Source organism: Scleropages formosus, chromosome 22 (assembly GCF_900964775.1).
Source record: "Scleropages formosus chromosome 22, fSclFor1.1, whole genome shotgun sequence".
Lineage (NCBI taxonomy): Eukaryota > Metazoa > Chordata > Actinopteri > Osteoglossiformes > Osteoglossidae > Scleropages > Scleropages formosus.
In genome coordinates this window covers 15427532-15446958 of record NC_041827.1, presented here as the reverse complement: position 1 = coordinate 15446958, position 19427 = coordinate 15427532, and the positions used below count along the sequence as shown (strand labels likewise).

Here is a 19427-nt window from a genome sequence, read left to right as displayed (position 1 = left end):
ACAACTATTTTCTCTTATGATGCGTGGCATGGCATGATTCTCACAAATACTCTGTGGATTGAAAGAGGGGAAAAAAGGTTGCAAAGTTCTTGAATCACTGGTGAAAAAATTTAAACGTAGTTCAGAATCTGGGTGTGTACATAGAAATTGACTTCAGCTTTCATTCCAAAGTTCAAATTATGTAGCCAAAATATAATTTTACCAGCGTTTTTAAATTTTGATCCTGAATAAATACAGAAATGTTAACACTTGCTTTTTATAGATAAATTCATGCGCTTATTGCAGTGCATTTTTCTTTGTTCTCCACCTCAGAAAATGTAGGGATCAGCTGTTTCAAAACATAGCTGCACACTCCATGAAAAAACACATTCAGCCTATTGTTAAACCTTGGGGCTTTATAGCTGTGTTTACCTGTCCTAAGCTGGTGTAGATATTTTGCATTGAAGGGAATACTTAGGAGCTGGATGATTTATTAGTAAAATTCAGAAAAAGTATGATAAAAAGCAAAATAAGTTTTAAGCACATTTTTGTCCAGGTACCTTTTATTTTTTTCCCCACAAGAAATTATATTAATTTGATCCCTCACAAGGGGATTTTGCCTAATGGGGTGATTTTATGGAACGAATTGACCACATTAAATGAGAGATGAGTGTACTGTCAGTGTAATTCTCAGTGTAATGTGTTTTTGCAGTGTTCTGAAGTTATTGTCCTTGGTTTGGGCTTGAGGTCTCAATTTGTGTGCTTATTTATGTATATTATTTTCAGGTGAATTGATGACTCTAAATTGCATTAGGTTTCCTCTAAATTTTCTGTTTCCTCCCACAGTCCAAACATGTTTTAGGTGAACTCGTGATTCCCTTTGCCGCGTGCGTGTGTGTGTGTGTGAGAGAGAAAGTGCATGATTGCCCTGTGATGGACTAGCATCCTGTCCAGGGTGTACCTTGTGCTTCTGGGATAGTCTCTGGGTCACTGCAACTCTGCATTGGACAAGCAGTTATTAATAATTGATTGATGGATGTTTGATAAACAAAAAAATGCAATTAAAAAAAAAAGTAGCTGAATTGGACACTGCTGTATTTCACAGCACTCCTAAGTACAAATACATTCCTTAAAATATTTAATTGTTGTTTGATGAAATACATATTTCATGTAACTTAGAGTACCTATGAATGGTTCTCTAAATTGCCGTACTGCCTTTTGTCTCCCTTTGGTGATAGGCTTCTTACCTAGCTGATGCTGTTGAAACTGCTGTTTTCACTTTACTCTTCACATAGGTGAGTCTGGATGTTCTCTGGGTCTGGTTCAGGCAGCCAAAAGGAAAGGTGTATGTGGAAATGCTGCCACTGTCACGGTCATTTTATCATCTCAAGAGCATCATGCTTGAGGACTGACTATTTGAAAAGCTTCTCACATGCTTCCTGCTCTCTGTTTCCTTCACTGAATTACTGACATCTTCTCTCTCACAGCTCATGGTGTCTGACAGTCACCTGTTAAAAGCGTGTCGACTGTCAAGCTTTTCTCATGAGACTATGTTTCTTCATTGTCACTTATACATTTGTATGTGACACACTTAATTGCCTGTGTCAGAAGTATGATATGATGGCATAAGCCATCAGTTACAATGAAGTAGTAGGGCTTTGGACACTTAAGGCCTAAGTTATGGAGGTTGAGTTTGAAGTCCGGATATGTATGTACAGGATGTTTGTCAAATGGGCCATGACTGCGTTTGAGTTTTGTCAAATTGAGTGGCTGGATAGACTGCACTGCTTGGCTGTGTTTTCTAAAGTTGGCAAATGAAGGTATTAAAAGGATTACACTTTAAAATTCAAAACTGCAGGTGCTCTGAATGTACGAAGGTTACGTACTATTATCAGTATATTAGAAACAGAATATGAAAAGTCTTTTAGTGTGTACTTTCCTTAATAGTTTTTCCACCTCTTTATGGCAAACCTATAAGGAAGAGATCTTAAAACATAATGAGAGTATTATTCCCCCCGATAGGTTATGGATAGAAGGTGTTATTGAAGGTAGGAGTGAATGGCTCTATGCTCTTCTCCACTCTCCGCCTGGCTGATCGCGCGTTTGTCAGCTCCGTGCTGACACTCAACTGCGCGTTTTATTGTTGTTGTAATGAAAGCGCCCGCAGGGATCCAACCAAATGCTGATTGGAAATTAAAAATATATTCGTTCATGCTCTGTCCCATTGATGGGCGGGCTGGGGAAACTGTCATTTCCACACTAACGAAAGCACACAGTTGGAGGGGAAAATATTGTGTGTTCCAATATCTGAGGTTAATGTCTGGCACTTGCCTGATTGCACAAATGAAAGGAATTTGTTTCATTCTCATTTGACTGTATCTGTCTTTTTGCCTGTCTCTGTTTGTATCTGCTGAGGACAGTCCTTGGTGCTTGTGTTGCCCATCATATTGAATCCAGTTAGAGATATTATTCATTTGTTCAGCAAACACCTCTGTATCTAAAATGTTACGAATAGGTAACAAGTTTAAACTTTTTATTTCTTCAGCTGCATAGTTCGTTAACAACTGTACCCCATGCTGCGACTGAATCAGACAGAATCAGACTGAATCCACTCATTCATTCCTGCGCTTGGGCCGCAGTTCTAGTCACTCCCATTATAAGCAGCAGTAACCCCTTTATAACCCATAATACATACTATTATAAAAATGATTGCAGAGTAGACGTGTCTAAAACATCTTTGGTGACGTAGCCTTATTTTACCTTGCCTAGATTTATTTTCTCCTTTCCGCCTTTAACAAACTTGGAAAAAGTAAACAGAAAATTGAAATGGTAACATAAAGCAATACTGTTAAGATTAGCTGTTACAAATTTTGCAGCTTGCAATCTGTAATTCAGTTCAATTGAGTTGTATATTGCAAAATCAATTTTCCCTTTTCTCACAAACATAAATAGTGTTATCTTTCCAAGACAATGAAGATCTTCTCCTTTCTCAATCAGCGGAACCTCTTCACAGTGTTAGAATTGCATTGCTTTAATATTTTGAATTATTTATTCATTGCTGTTAGTGTTGATATTATCATTATACTTTTTTACAGACAGGCAGAGATCCATACCAGAAATTTCCCTTGTAGGATCACTGAAAATTAAATTTATGATTCAGAGGTATACCCATAAATATGCATTTCCACCAATCCTGCACAATAAGGCTCACCTCCTCATCCAGAGTCAATTGTTGTGCACTTCCCAAAACATCTGTTTGTGGTGTTGACGTGCCCACCGACATGTTGCTCGGCCCCTCTGTGAGGGTGAGTGATTGTTTGTTCATGCTTGCTGTTGGTGGTGATGAATATCCCCCTCTAAGTACAACAAAATAATGCATAAAAAAGAAAAGAGAAATGCGAGCTGTGAATAGCGGGATTAACATTTTGGTGCGTGGTCAGCACCAGCAATAGTTAGATGAGAAAGGCTGCGAAGTGGAAGACCAACTCAGCAAGGGACCCGGGAGTCATTAGTCTTCATTTTTCCCTGGACGTCCAACAGGGCCCCTGCGTCGCAGGAACAAACTAAAATTTATTGAGCCGGCCTAGTTGGACTAATTGAAAGAAATTGTCTGTCCGGTTGCTTTCTAAGGCGCTTGAGTGGTTTCGGAGGTGGCAGGGCCTAGTACACCTGGTTGTGGTGCAGTCTCATCCAGAACCAGCCCTCAGATGGCTTCCTTGAGGAACAGCAGCCATCACATTTTTCCATCAGCAGGCATCAGCTGAATCGACACACTGCAGAAATAAATGTCCCGCGGTTAACTTTGGGTTTGCTTTGTATGACATCAGACCTAGTGCTGATGGGGCACTAAAGATTGTCTCTTTTTCAGATGACTGTAAACTTGTTTATAAAATACAGGTATGATTGATGTTAGCGCTGTAACATGGCATGCTTTTTAATTTTAATAACAAAGCTGCCTGTTGCGTTTTCTTTAGCATGACTTACTCTTTTCGTAAGGACTGCTGAAGAATGTCTCTAAATTCAAAAGTCAGACGTGTGACCCAATTATGTATCCTCCATCTCAGCACTGTGACAGAAAGTCCTTTGTTTTGTGGCACCATAAACATCCATGCACACAACACAGCTAAGAAGAGGAATAAAAATTCTTGGCTAGAAGCTGGGAGGCAAATTAAAACATCTGAGAACAACACTGTTGGCTAAATTTGAGCTTTTAAAGCCATTTTTAATTTCTGAGGAGTGGATTTGCTGTTTGTTCTGCTTCTTCTTCATTTTGCTGTACTTTGGTTAGGTGGAGGTGAGGGCATCAGCTGTGGAGAGGTGGATAATTCAAAGGCGCAGCAGTGGTTCATCTGCATTGAAGGCTTTTCCTCTCTGTGGCCATTTCTGTTAGTACCAGGCTGTCTGTTTCCGCCTGTGTCCGTTCCATTGACAGATTTGGCCACCCAGAAATGCCCAGCCTGGAATGTGGTGAGAACCTCAGGGCTGTGGAGATGCCATCCCCAGAACTACCCCATGGCTATAGGGGGAAACTGAGAATGGAAGGCCAGTGGGTGGTGGGTATTGAAAACTGTGTGAAACCACCATGGGAAACACAAAGCATCACCTCATAAAATAACCACTTAAAAAGTTTTCTAAGCCTGAAACTCCCCCCCCCCCCTTTTTTCAGAGAATTTATTTAACTGGCATTAAACATCGGAGATGCTGTTGAGATGCCGATGATTGCTGTTTTTGGACAATATGGGTTCTAACGGTAAAAGACTAGAGCAACCTTTCATATACAGCCAGGGCTGTAGAGCAATGTGGCGGGGTGTGTGCGGAGGCATGACGAAAAGCAGACATACCCCAATGGAGAAGGTCCCCTTTCAGAGGCATGGCACTTACAGCTGCACACAAACCTAGACCCATCAAATGCAGCACAACAGGTCGCCCCTTCCATCCCCCATTCCATTACAGTGCCGGAACATTCTACCTTCCTCTTCTCCTGTTTGCTGCTAACATAATTGCCACATGCAATATTTAGAGGAAATCCTGAAAGGGGGAAAAAGTCAAAAAATGGATGGCAAAATAAATCAGTTCTGCTAGACCTGCATCCCCATTTAAACTAATGAGATGCAGCTGTTCATTGTAGTGTCTGTCTCCACCCCGCGTTCCCACAGCCTCTCCAACAACAACAGCCGTGATGAAGGAGGACGGGTGACAGCAGCACTGTGCTGTCTCTGCTGTCAGCAGCTGCCGTTCGGCAAAACTCGGAAGGGGAAAAGTTCTCCTACTCTCCACCGTGCCACCGTGGGGTGCCAGAGGCAGGAACTGCAGAGCTCCGGACCGCTGGAGATGTGCGGGAGGCTGAAAGGCAGGTGGCCTTTGTGAGCGTGAAGGTGCTCTCCTGCGCCATCAGATCTGTGTTCACAGGAGGAGATCAATAGAACGGTGAGGCAGATTTGTTGAAGTGTGAAAACGGAGGTCTGCTAGAAGAAATATTTATTGATCACAAGGAAATTCAATGAGCAGTTATGTGAGGTTTTAATCCCCTCTGGAGGCCTAGTGAATTGTCCTTTACTATGGTAAGGTACAGGATCCACACAGGTCCTAACATTCAGTTCTCTCATACCAAAAAGCTAATTTCAATGCTGAAATTATTAAAAAATTATAAAATTATTTTAAATTCTGTCATTAAGCTTGGGAGGTAATGGCCTGTAAATTATTGCAGATTTGTTCCAATATTTTTTCACAGTGCAAGAGGGAAAATACTAGTCAAAATGATCTGGAAATGTGAGGACATCGGTTCAATAAATTATAAAGAGAAATAAATTTTGGAAGTAACACTGAATAAAACAAAACACTGTGCATATAATAAATGAAGAGGACTTAACTGTAGAGCCTGTAATAGTTTTTTTTAAACTGTTTTAAATATATTTTATATGTCTACATGTTCTTAGAAATAATGTTCTTGCTTTTAATCACTTCAGCACATTTGATTTTACTAAAATCAGTCAAGTCAGCATTTCCAGCCAACTATTGTGGGAAAATGCGATGAAATGGATGTAAAATTGATAGAAGCTAAAAAGCAGCAGTGTGTCAGCATCGCTTGTTGGCTCATTCGTATCACACTAATTCTGTTGCAACATGAGTGGGGTTTGATTCAACATGTTTTTATTATATGAATTGTTTCCCAATAAAAAAAGAAATGGTGAAAGTGCAACTGCATATTTAGCATAATGTCCTTTTTGCTGTAGCCCTGATTTATCACCTGTCTGCAGTGAACTTGTGTGTTTGAACTAATTCCAGCAACACAATTCCCCAGTGGGCAGTCCCAGCCTGCGACTCTAATGTCCTATCGACCCTGGCGTTACTCCGCTGGCCAAAGTGACACCTACCTTTTGTGCTGAAATCTTCAGCTCGTGGTCTGCGTGTGGGCTGGGACGGTGCTCGGGAGGCCCGGTGACCCCAAAGGGTGCTGAGGGGTTAACCAGCCCAGCATCCACCAGACGCGACGGCTTGGATCGCTGTCACCAATTTGTTCATAGCCATGGGGGACATCCAGGGGATTGAGAGGCAGAGGCAATGAAGAGGCCTGATCCAGACTAATGAGGATGTGCAGAGCACCACACCGTCTCCCTACCCCAGCTCCATCCTCCGGTGTGCCAGCTCCTGACACATCAAATCTCTTTCAGCACCTGTCCCCCTGCTTTTTTCTTTTTTTAATACCAGTCAGAATTATTTATTTGTCTGTTAAGCAGGAAGAATTCTGAGGTTTGCCAGGGCCAAGTTAGGAGAGCCAGTTCTCTGGGGCCAACAAGTTTCCTGTGCACCTCACACTGCTGACAGCCACAGAGCCCGATGGAGCGGCCGAATCGCTTCCATCAGCGCAATGACGACTTGACTCAAGTGGCTGAGTGCTTGTTTGGACTGGAGAAGAACCTGAGCACTTCACGTGCGGGATGAGACGTAGGGGTCCAGCAGTTCGATGGACTGAAATATTTTCATATCTAAATGGGGAGCATAACTTGGAAATCTTAAGCAACAAGGAGTGGAATAACACAAAACACATTAGCCATGGCAGGATGGGCTCAAAAATATGAAAATAATGCTGTTTTACTAGCCCTGCAGGTTAAAGCTTGATGTCAGTTGAGCTTGTAGTAAATGTGTCTCTTCTCTTTTATGCAGCTGAAGTTGCCTGAAAATATTGCTGCTTTTTCAGGCTGGACTTTAGGTCAGATTAGTTGACTTATTCTTTGAAGAAATAATCTGAAACCAAATTAATTTCTTCATTATGTCATGATCATATGTGCTGTTATTTAAACCTAATTCATTAATGGTTGTGTGTGTGTGTGTGTGTGTGTATAGCCACACACACCCCCCCATAAATGCATTAGGTTTTGATTAGAATTGTGTTTGTGCCATTTTAGGTTTGAAATTGTATTGTTTGCTTTATGAAGTGAAGGTTTAAGGACATTTAAATGGGGGCGTGCACATCTGAAGGAGGTGTGAGACAGATGTCTGCCTTATTAGTGAGGATCACGGGTCAGACAGTGCACACAGCAGGCAAAGGAGGCTGTGCGCTCAGTACCCCCCAATCAGCCAGAGAGCACAGTGGAGTGTTTAGTAATAACCCCCCAGTGGCACAAAGCCAGGTGGTGTTCAGTCCTGATTAAGCCCCAGTAAGTTTTTACTTGTAATTCCAGTACCACTTCAGAATAGTAGAGCTCTACATACTTGTTGTTATTCTTATTAGAAGCTTGCATTAAACTTAAGGGTGGAGGTCATCACAGTTGCTGGGTTGCCAGTTCAAATCCTACTTCTCCAGTAGGCAGCATGATGCTGCATCAGACAGCACTTGTCTCGCAACACCTGGATGATACAACAGGATGTGGGTTTGATCCCCATTCAGTCTGTGTAGAGTTGGCATGTTTTCCCCATGGTTGCAAGGGTTTCCTCCCACAGTCCACACATGTCTTTCAGGTGAATTGGTGACTCCAAATGGCCCCACTGTGTGAGAGAGAGAAACTGTTACGTTGCTCTGCTGTATAGGTGAGTCATTGACTGTAGGTGGTGTAGCGAGTAATGTAAGTCACCTTGGATGAAAATATATCAGCTAAACTGTTTGTAAGGTGTTTTGGAGAAAAGTGCTAAACTGATAAATGTACATAGCAAGTTCCCTTGATGAAAGGACTCAAATAATGAATAATACCTTAGGTCAGTCTGTGCTTTTCAGTTTCTTCATTTTGTCAAGTACATGTGCAACGTGTTGTCAAAAATTCAGGATGATTATGATCCAAAGGTGGGGTCATACTTCTGTTTTTCTGATTTAAGAAGCTCTAGGCTCCAAATGTAATTCTTTGTCAAACACCTCCACCGTGTGGTCACACTGTGGGAAAATTGGAGTACAGTACTATATCGTATAACATACGTAACACGTTAGTTTCAATAGGTGTATCAGCCATATGGTTGGAAGCAGCAGTTTTGGATTTAAACAGCCCTGACTACGAAATGATGACTAGTTCAGTATTTATAGCAGAACAGAATGAAAATGTGTCGGTTGGGATGATCTAGAAGGGCGCAGTTTGTTGAACTCAAAGTTGCTAACTTGGAAACACAGCACCTGCAAGATACTTTTTAGTGTTGGCTGTGATGCATGTCTCTTTAGCAAAGGTATGAGCAACTACATTTCTACAGATCTGGACAAAAATTCTAGGTCATTAAAGGGGAGGAGCTTCAGTTATACAGACACATGGGAGTTAGTGTAGTGTGTTTCACTAATGAGAGTTATAGGTAGAGTAAAGCAGGGCAGGTTCTTTGTTTACCTGAGAAACTGGCTTTCTAACCATACTTCTGGCATCCTGATTCCCCCTTCCAGGGCTCTGAGTGACATACTTTGACTTGGGTTATTTGTACCAGTTATGGCGGCTTATAAAACATTTACAGCACAGCACATGAACTTTTACATGTACTGGAACTCTCCAGGGCTCAACAATGAGCAGGCAGAGGCTGGGACCAAAACCAACATCTGTGATGTTTCATTTTATTTGTAGATGGCATAGTTCCTTGTTGAATACATCTAAGATGAGTTATTTACATTTACTTAGCTGAGTCTTTTCTCAAGCAACTTACAATCATTACAAGTTTACAATTATTTACCCATTTATACAGCTAGGTAATTTTACTGGAACAATTTAAGGTAGGTACCTTGCTCAGGGGTACCACAGCTGGAGGTGGGTATTGAACCTGCGACCTTTCGATCCAAAGGCCATAACGCTACTGGCTGTCCTGTTATTTAAATTAAGAGCTATAATAAAAAGCAAAGTTAACCAAAAGACCAAACACTGCACTGTCCTAGCCTGAATTTATATATAAAAAAAAAAAAGCTGCAAAATTCCCCTTGAGACAGATGTTTAAATGGTCAGTGTTCAAGTTATTAATATTGAGGCAAACCCTAAGATACACACACCCCCCAAGTGACACACTAGTGCATAGGGATAAAGGGAACATGTACAACAGGTTTTTCCAGCATCTATCTGTGGTATGATTCCAGAGGGTCATTGTCATCAATCATTCTTAACTGAAAATTAAGACAGGGTTGCTTTTAACACCTGAAGAAACTAAAAGTTATTTTCTTCCTTCCTTTCAATTTTATAGTCTCACCATAAGCACAAGTTTTTTGTTCAATAAACAGGCACATTTACTGTTTTGCCTGAATATAACAACACATTTAAACAAACTGTACTTTAAATGTACTACATGTCCTTTGCTGCTGTTGCAGACTGGTCCTTTTAATTTGGTATATCAAAAATGATCCAAGTGAGCCTTTATCATTAAGGATTTTCAGTTTCACATCCCAGAGAAAAGTTTTAGTCAAGTGCCTTATGAGGATGATTGTAAAGAAAATAATCACTCAAAATACACTTCAAAGTCTTGCCTTTTTTTTTTTTGACAAAAAAAAAAAAATCTTCAGAAGATAAAATAGAGCTTTTGCTTTTTTTTTTTTGCTTTGACAATCCAAAGCATTAGTGATTTTACCATCTATAAAAGCCTTAAACATGCAAATAGAGGAATGAAAACAGCACACATTTATGAAAAACTGTTAGAATTCATCCTGAGAATCAGTTTGGTGTAGGTTTTCCACTCCTGACGCTGGAACACATGTAGAGAAGCAGTTAAGATGACACATCAGCGAGGCACTACTAGCACAGACAGGTCTGCCAGTGGGCTGGGGCAGCGCAACGGTCAAGGTGTGGATGCCGGAGGCTTGAAGAAGCCAGTCTTTCGGAAGTAGCGCACAAGTAGCGGCACAGATACCAGTGTGATGCTAATGCGCACGGGTGCAAAAAGCTTGTGCACTGCATACGCCAAGACGAAAGTGCTGGTGCCTGCTGCCATTTTGGACTGGACCACAGTCTCGCTGAAGCCCACCTTGAACAGCAGCGCTGTCATGTCGATCCCACTGCAGAGAAATGCAGACATTTTACAATCTCTTCTGCAATACAGTAAAAATGTACATAAAACATGATAAAGATTTTATAACTATCAAGTCATTAATACTGTTAATTGCAATGTATCCATCAATGAGACCACCTGTAAATGTGTCATTCAACTGCTGTGGAATTATTCACTTAAACACAAGATGGCGCCCTTGTGCATTTCTTCCTCCCTTAAAATACAAAATAACCCTATTTCGACAATGTAAGATAAAAATGTCATCTCCTACCACATATTTTCTGTGACCTCTGGAAAATTAGCATTTCATCTTAGAATGCTCTACCCTGCCCACAGACTTCTTACATTCACTCATTTTTTGTCCCAAGCAACTTGTAAGATACCTACAATTATTTACCCATTTAAACAGCTGAGTAATTTTACTAGAGCAATTTAGGGAAAGTACCTTGCTCAGGCACACTAGAGCTGGAGGTGAGATTCAAACCTTCAGCCTTTGGGTTCAAAGGCAGCAGCCACTAATTACAACATTAATTACAAAAACTTTTCTTGTACTTTACTCCGCTTCTAAAGGTATTTCATGTCAAGGTACAATTCAAATAGAAATATAATTTTAGAAAACTTAACATGCAAAACACGAATATACCTTGTGTATGTTTCTGTAAAGGCATAATTATAACTTTTGAAACTGGAGTTGAAAATATTAAGCACTCAGTGGACACCATTAATATTTGATGGCTTACAAGTTTGTGTGCTCATATAGATTTATGCTTTGAATGAAGAGTGCACATACTTTGTACTCATCTAGAAATAAGTATGAGTTTTAATCATTGTCTGCAGCATCAATAGTTCTTGTCAACCATCATTTCAGAGAGGGGACAAATGTTTTACTTGATAAGCAATGGTGCACTCTTCTTGGGATGCTTTTAAACTGCACTTGTGGCATTTTCCCCGAGAAAGCTGTTAAGGCTGGGTCTGTGCAATTGAGGGTGGGCTGTTTACCTCAAAGGGAAAGGCAAGGCACAGCTGTTTTAACAGCAGGGGGAAAACCTTGAGTTCAACTTACATTTTACACATCAGTGATTCAACTCTCCCAGTACTTTCCATGCTTAAGCATATTATTTGTTATACAAGTGAAATGCAATGCAAAAGTGAACTGTGAACCTAGGCACATTTACAGAAATGCGGTTTGTGGCAAACAACAATCACTGTAGTTCTACAGCAGACTGATTCAACACGGAAGAGATGCGAAACCACTACATTTATAACTGGGGGGAAAAATGAACACATAACTATTTACACAACATCCAGCTGCAGGACCAAATTCCTAAAATGAAAGCTACAGGAACAATACTTTACTACATGTTTTGGCCTCGGTTCTCCAGTTGCATTTTCCCCAGAAAATGCAAAATATTACTGTAGACATTCAATATACAAGACAATAACTGAACTGCAAATATTTTTCCCTTTGACAGAAGTTCATTTGTATTTATGTGTGAAGTAAGGAAGGCAAACACCATGAAAGTATACTTAAATAAATTAAAAAAAAAAAAAAAAAAAAAAAAACAGGTGTCAAAATGAATTCTTGCCAAACTAGGACCCCCTTCTATATTATGCCCTACTAATCTGACACTTAAAATAAAGTGCGTATGAAGACTATATCTATTCCATCACATTTAGGAAGTATACTGAAAACATTTTTGGTAGGGGGCTTTTTGCCAGTGTACAAGTTCTCTCTAGTATCTGAAGCATTAAGAAAAAGTCTTGCATTTCTGTAGCAGCTAGGCTCCAAAACTTAGAAGGGCAGGGGAATTAGAGCTTGTAAAATGTACGGATTGCTCCAATCTCCCATAACCCCAGCAGAGAACAAGGTGTCCCACCTACCTGGAGATGGCTGCATAGCACATTCCCAGTGACATCAAGGAGATGCTGATGTGGAACATCACTCCTACTGCTCCATACTCTTTAAATACCTTCTTCAGCTGCTGTCTCTTGTTAGGCTTTCCATTCTCTGGTTCCTGGGGGCTTTTGCTGGGTACTGTGTTTGTAGACTGAGCTCTCTAAGTAGTGGCAGAAGTAAAGGAGGACAAATTAACATCCGTTTAACTGATTAAAAATATTCACTAATGACTTGTACATTTTTCTTACAATAGTGTTTAGATAAATGTCAGTGGTTTAGAGGCTTGAGAGGTTTAAATTTGCTTTGAATGTAATCCTTTATTTTAGTAAGCTCAAAGATGGTCCAATAATAGCCACTGACAAATAAAAGCTTATTCAAAACAAATTTTCTGGAAATTAGTGAATCCACAGACTTACTTGACTCTCTTTCACAGCCACATTTTTTATTTTATATATAGGATATTTGGCATTTAGATAAGAGGTTCTTGACCCGGAATGAATGGACCCCTTAGGGGTGCGTAGATAGGCTGAGGGCCCATGAGGTACAGGCTTGTTTTGAAAATAGCACCACCTAAATAGAAAATTTAAAAATTTTATCTGGGTGAAGGTAAAATTCCAGTGAAATAAACTGAGTGCAGTAATTTCTCTGAGTTTTCTGGCATTTGTCTAAGGGTCAGGTCCTTAGCACTAAACAGTTACTTTAAGGATTTTGTGGTCTTGAAAAGGATAAACCAGGGGTTCTTACACCACTTCTCACCTGATTAAATGATACGAATTTAATCTGTTTTCTTGACATCTACATAAACATTATTTTACATTTTGAATTTGCAGATACAAATTGGCAACCAAATAATAGTATCTTTAGAAAGTGAAATCTATACCTGGTAAATGTGTTTTCATATTTTTATGTTAACTGGTAATGAATATAGATATAAATAGGTGTTGACTAACAGTGAGAAATCAATTTGCTTTTAACAGGATGTAAATATTAAGAGACTAGTTATAGCATAAAGATGTCAGTTAAACTAAGTGAGCTGCTTGATTTCAAGACTGATTATTTTGACAGCAAAGGGTTTTTTAAAAACCCCACACACACACACAAAACACAGAGACATGGAAAGGGTGCCCCTAGAACACTTGGTCTGTATTATATGGTAGGCTGCACCTGTGTATACATTTACACTGCTTCAGAGGCATCAGGTTTCATGGTGGTGGCAGCTCAAAATGGATTAGCCCTTCATTAGACAACAGATAACTCACTTACAGCGTGACAAGGACAAAGCTAAATAAGATTCTTTTTGGGCAGCAAAGCACTTAGCAGCCCCAATGCATTGATTAGTTCACCTTAAAACATTTGCTTTTGCCATGCTGCAGTCCCTGTAGGTTCCAGTTTTGATTTAAAATAAGCTGACTGGTGTCTTTTTTTTTTTGTATTTTATTAATTTCACTATGCAATAGGTGCATTTCACCGAGTAATAAAGTGCACACTTCTTGTAGTTCTTTCATTTCTCACGATACTTTGAATGGCACAACAATGACTCATTAACTTATTCAAATGTTCCTTTGGGGGGAAATCAAACATCTTAAAGAAAGTATTTTTAGACAATCTCATTTCTAAAGCATACAATAACAGCATAAAAATCACCTACACGATGTACAGTATTATAAGGTAAACAAGCTTCCAATGTGTCTGTCAAACACATGAATGCAAATGAAATGTAAATGAAGTGCTGGAACCCAGTCTGTTTTCTTGTGTTCTGGGAGGGGCACCAGTAACAGATGGAGTTTGTGTCCAGCGAAGGGCTCTTCCTCAATGGAGAGAGAGACACAACCCTCATGTGAACTCCAAAGAACTGTAGTGTGTGAAGGAAATTCCTGGGCATGGTACACACAGTTTAATTATAGAGTGATCCAAGGAGCCACACCCTCCCGAAAGCAAAGCAACACATTCCTATTCGCCAGTGCCCCTACCCTCCAAACACAGCGTCAGTGCCGCTCGCTGTGCGCAGATACGATCCCCACTGACACTGCTACCCCATCGCATGGAGTCCGGTTTGTTTTTGCTCCAGCATCATGGTGGACCTGGGGGACGCTGGCGTGACGACATACGAGCGAGCAACAATAGACAAAAAGCCAGAGAGCGGAGCTTTGCTTTCAAGAGAGAAACAGCCAGCAAGCAGACGTGGGGAGGGTCATGTGAGCATGCAGCTATGGGGATTTGTGCCAGACGGTGTGTGGGAACAGTGGGGCTGCTGTGCGAGATAACAGCCTTTCACTGGCCCTCGCCGGCAGACAAGCACCGAGGCCTAACGTTTAGCTACGCCGAGTGGGAGTGGAGGCGGAGAACCCATCAAGATTTCAACTCGGTCATATCATCATTACTTCAGCCACAGAAAAAAACATACGTGTTTTGCAGATATACTGGTGGAAGAGATTAAAATGGCTGCATTTTAAAAGCTTTCTTGTGAAAAACTAAAATACATCATACATTTGGTGTATTGTTGAAGTGACAGTATCGATACACTATGCCCTTAAATTTTCTAATAATCTGAAGAAATGTTTTTTTGGCTGTCAGGTGCAGGGGGAACATTAAATACAACAGTGTATATGATGGATGCTACATCATGTCAGAACATCTTTGGAACTGCAGGAAAACTAGCATTGAGAACAAACATCAGTAAAATACTTCTGTACTGGAATATGAAGAGGCTGAAAGACAACAGGTAAATACACTAAACTGGTGCATATTCAGTAACTTGTGAATCAACTGGCCATATATGTGCATTTGTGAGAGTGACAGATGTGTGTGTGTAAGGGGTGACTGGAGTTTAGTGTATCTAGTGCTGTAAATCACCTTTGATCAAGTTGTGGACTGAATACAACAATCATTGTACATCCTTTACAAAGCACCCACAAAAACAAACACTGTACAGCTTTTGTGACAACATGTTGAGAACACAGGAGGGAAGAGGAAGGAAGGAAGGAACTGGGATGTTTTACAGGAGCAGATGCAAGGAGGGAGGAGGAGGAGAAGGCAGGAGGCATCTTCAGCAGAAATGATCTTGAAAAGGAATAAATACATATCATCCGTCAACCACTCGAGCAGAAACTGTCATACAAATTTCCAGTTTGCGAAGAAAAAGCGCTCCAACGTCGAGCATCTTCGCAATACCGTTACAGTGCGACTTGTTGGAGGCGCATTCGGTAAATATATGATATTAATAGTCACGAGTGTCGTGTCACGGCTGTGGGACAGTGAGTCACTTTCGGCCCAGGCGCAAACTTCTTGGATTCTCGTCACAGCAGCGCTTATTACTATTTCGCTGTAGTAAAAAAGGTGGTCAGTGGTCGTAAGTCACAGTAAAAGTGGAGTACTGTGTGTGTGTACTGTGCCAGAAAGTGTCCGAGCTGCTCGGGAGAACTAGTAGAAACCGACCCGTGTGAAGCGCTTCGTCGGAACTGAGTCAGTGTCCAAACACGGAGACTATTTATGCTGGTAATTCATGGTACTGGCGCTTAGAAAAGTGTGCTTAAATAGAAAGCGCACCGAAAGACGTGAAAGGCGGGCTGAGCGCACACACTCCTCATGTATCATCATGTGTGTTCGGTACGTCACGTCACGTGTGTTACACCGGGAAAAGACGAACATTCTGGAGCCGCGGCCCCAGAAAAATGGCTTAATGTTGTTGCGTAACGGAGGTTTGTTTGCTAACCAACAGAAAGCAGTAATTGGAGAAGTTCATAGGGCTAGGGAACAAGGTTCTCTTACTCAGACCGGTCAGGACAGAGTAGGAGGACATACTACTCTACGCGTTATTTTACCTTAGAGAGAGAGAGAGCGAGAGAGAGAGAGAGAGAGAGCGCGCTCCGCCGCGGACGAACTCGTTCAGCGCGAACAACACACACTCTAGTCTGGCCTAAAGGATTTACCTCCGGACATTTTCCTGGGACAAAGTTCGGAGGGCGCGGCCTGCGACCCGCGGCTTCAGCTCGGACGATATTATTCCCTCTGAAACACCAGTTGCACCGATACCTTTTCGTTAGCCTGTCTGCTAACAGCCCCCCCCGGCCATCCTGTATAAATTGACATCATTGTTCCTTTCACCAGACACACACTGCTCTCCACCTGCTGCAGGAGTGTTTTCCCCACCAACATACATACATACATACGTACCTTTCCCGCGCTCAGCTCAGACGCCCTGGTTGCCAATCGTGTCGCTGGACACCAGAGCGCGCAGCGTCCGGCCTCGGGCCATAGGAACACGGCAGGTCCAGCAGCACCCGCGCTGCCGAGCCACGCGCTTCTACCAGGACCCGTATGAAGGAGAGTCAGAGTGAGCTTCGGCTCCGGCTGGAATCGGTGACGGCGCACAGCACCTGAGGCTGAGAGAGGAGCATCCCAGGGCTTCTGTCGTCCGCCCGCCGCCAGGCTCCCTAAGCCTAAGGCAGCGACAAAAGGAGCGGAGCCCCAGGTGTTCCCGTTACAGCCACCATGGCTCGTGGTTTCACCTCGAACCGAGGGAGAAGACAGGTCCGCGCGTTTGTTGGAAGAACCGCAGCTGACGCGCGAGCTGCCGAGCACATTGCTACGCGATGCCCAGGTAACGTCCTCGTGCAGCCTCTTCGGTGTAACTTGCAGCGCTCGATAGGAGTGCAAACATCGCGCTACGGGCACGAGTCTCCCGCAACGGAACGACATCGCTCCCGAGCCGCAATTAATGCACAGAACCGTCCGCCTCGCTCACCGAGCACGAGCAGACTTCCCGCGATATTATACAGCGGAGCGCCTAACGAGCACGAATCGCGCTGCGTGCCGCTCCACTCAACCGCCGGTCTGTGTTGTTTTGTGGTGGTGCTGAACGCTCCAGGAGAAAGACACGCCCCCTGTCGATGATTGGCAGGTCTTCGGGTTGCTGGGGGCTGAGAACAGCTTGACTAAAGGTCACAATACTGAGCGTTAGAGCGATACGCTGCTAACGTGACCTTGGCCTTCAGAGAGAATAGCAACAACTGCGAGCACCTGACGTCATCTGATCTCGAAATACGGCATCCCAACGGTGAGAGACGCGCCAGGACTCGTTTGTTTACAAAATATGTGAACGTAACGCCGGTCAGAAGGTGATTTATCAAGAAATTTATAACGTTCACTTTACGGACGACACTAGTTTTACACAGCAGCAGCTTTCCACGGTGACCCACAGCACAGTGCGCCACACCTCTTTTTTCAACCTTATTGCGCGCACTTCCAGTAGTATCTAGCCACATCGCTGACATGCCCAGGCCTCTATCTGATATGTAAGATATGGCCGCTCCTGTTTTCTTTTCTTGGCGGTGTGCGCAGGGTAAAGAGAAATAGTTTCATTTCAGTAGACCCCCCGAAGCCAATGTTTCAGAACCCAGTGGTGCGTTCGCTCTCTTGGTTCTCGCCTCGTTTGCCTCCGCGCGCTTCAGTGAGTCAGTCGGCTTTATGCTGCACTCAGCACTCCCGCGTGCCTCGTGCTCGCGGTGGCGGCGAGCGCGTTGATTGGCGAGAGTGGCGGCTTCGCGAGGAAGCTGGCGGAGCGCCATCCGAAAGAACGTAAGCCGCCTGAAAGCGCACGTCGCTGGTTGTGCTGTGTGTTGTAGAGGTGTCTCTCGAGGCTAAACGGTGACAGAAGTAACCTCTTCCTCCATTCTTTGACAACCTGGACCGGAACAATTCTTCATAATAAGCTGCTTCGTATTTCTGACTAATGCTGCACATGATGATCATAAAAATGCATCACGAACCGCTGAACGTGCGTTCAGATAATGTCAGATATGAACGTACAACAAACCACGAACCAAAACATTGCTGTTGTTGCTAACTTTTTTTTTTTTTTTTTTTTTGAAACTGCATTTTGGAACTGTTGCCTTAGTAACTCACACACACACACACAGAGACTGAAGCCGCTTGTGCCGGAGCCCAGTCCAGCAACACAGGGCGCAAGGGACACACCCAGGACGGGACGCCAGTCCATCACAAAGCACCTGAAGCAGGACTCGAACCCCAGGCCCGCCAGAGGCCAGGACCCAGCCAGACTCCTTAGTAACTAAGTTAGTTCGAATGTGTTCTTTGGAACACAAGACCAGTTTGTTAGTTAACTTTGTTCAGCTGACATGTAAACTGGGGTTTAATTTGGAATACGTTACACAATGGACGCAGACGTGGCTTTCTTCAAGTGTGTATGGTCATTACGGTTTGTGAAAGTCACGAACAAGGACTTTGAGGGACAAGACTGCTGACGGATGCCGTGTTTATATGGTAGAATGATGACAGCTTAGCTTCCTCAATTTGCTTAATCATTTCTGAAACAGGATGTTGAGATTTTAGAATTACTGTCTGTAGGTTACACCCACCAACAAAATACACACACACACACTTTCTGAGCCGCTTGTCCCATACGGGGTCGCGGGGAACCGGAGCCTAACCCGGCAACACAGGGCGTAAGGCCGGAGGGGGAGGGGACACACCCAGGACGGGACGCTAGTCCGTCGCAAGGCACCCCAAGCGGGACTCGAACCCCAGACCCACCGGAGAACAGGACCCGGTCTAACCCACTGCACCCCCCCAACAAAATACTGAATTTTCAAATTATATGCTGGCTATCACTAAACTGTTAACTTTGGCCATTGCAACACAATGCTATCAGCTGGAAAAGTTCATAATAATAATAATAATAATAATAATAAAGCAGTATTACATTTCCTGGACACTACAAGTTGACACTGAAAGATCTAAAAAGTTGTGATCATGATTGACAGCTGAGAATCATGAAGTTATTGTATTCATGTATTGGGATGAGTGCTTAGCTATTCATTACTTTTACTCAGAATGGTAAGTCTTGTACCGTATCACTGCAGCAGCGTGTATTGTTTGTCAACGTGGTCGGCCAGTTGCTCTGTCGCAGGCCCATTCGGCCGCGTTTCCCTGCGTGGCAGCTCAGCACTAAGCTCTCTGCATGGGGTGATGTCCGCAGAGGAGAAACCCTTACACCTCAGCGCCTTCCCACTCATCATGTCAGCTCACATTTCCTACTACAACCACGGTAATTCTCGCATGGAAACGTGCTGGTAAACGCGGTCTACAAGGAGAGCATTGT

The 19427-nt window shown here is 42.7% G+C and overlaps 1 protein-coding gene across 1 annotated transcript; it reads right to left on the bottom strand.

Annotated features, from left to right (window-relative positions):
* Positions 1-9898: 9898 nt before the first annotated feature.
* fam210b (family with sequence similarity 210 member B) lies at positions 9899-17153 on the bottom strand. The gene is made up of 3 exons (XM_018742287.2): positions 16481-17153; positions 12292-12467; positions 9899-10417 (listed from the first exon to the last, which is right to left on the bottom strand). Exons 1-3 carry the CDS (start codon positions 17003-17005, stop codon positions 10201-10203), a joined length of 918 nt encoding a protein of 305 aa, XP_018597803.1. The 5' UTR covers positions 17006-17153; the 3' UTR covers positions 9899-10200.
* Positions 17154-19427: the final 2274 nt, after the last annotated feature.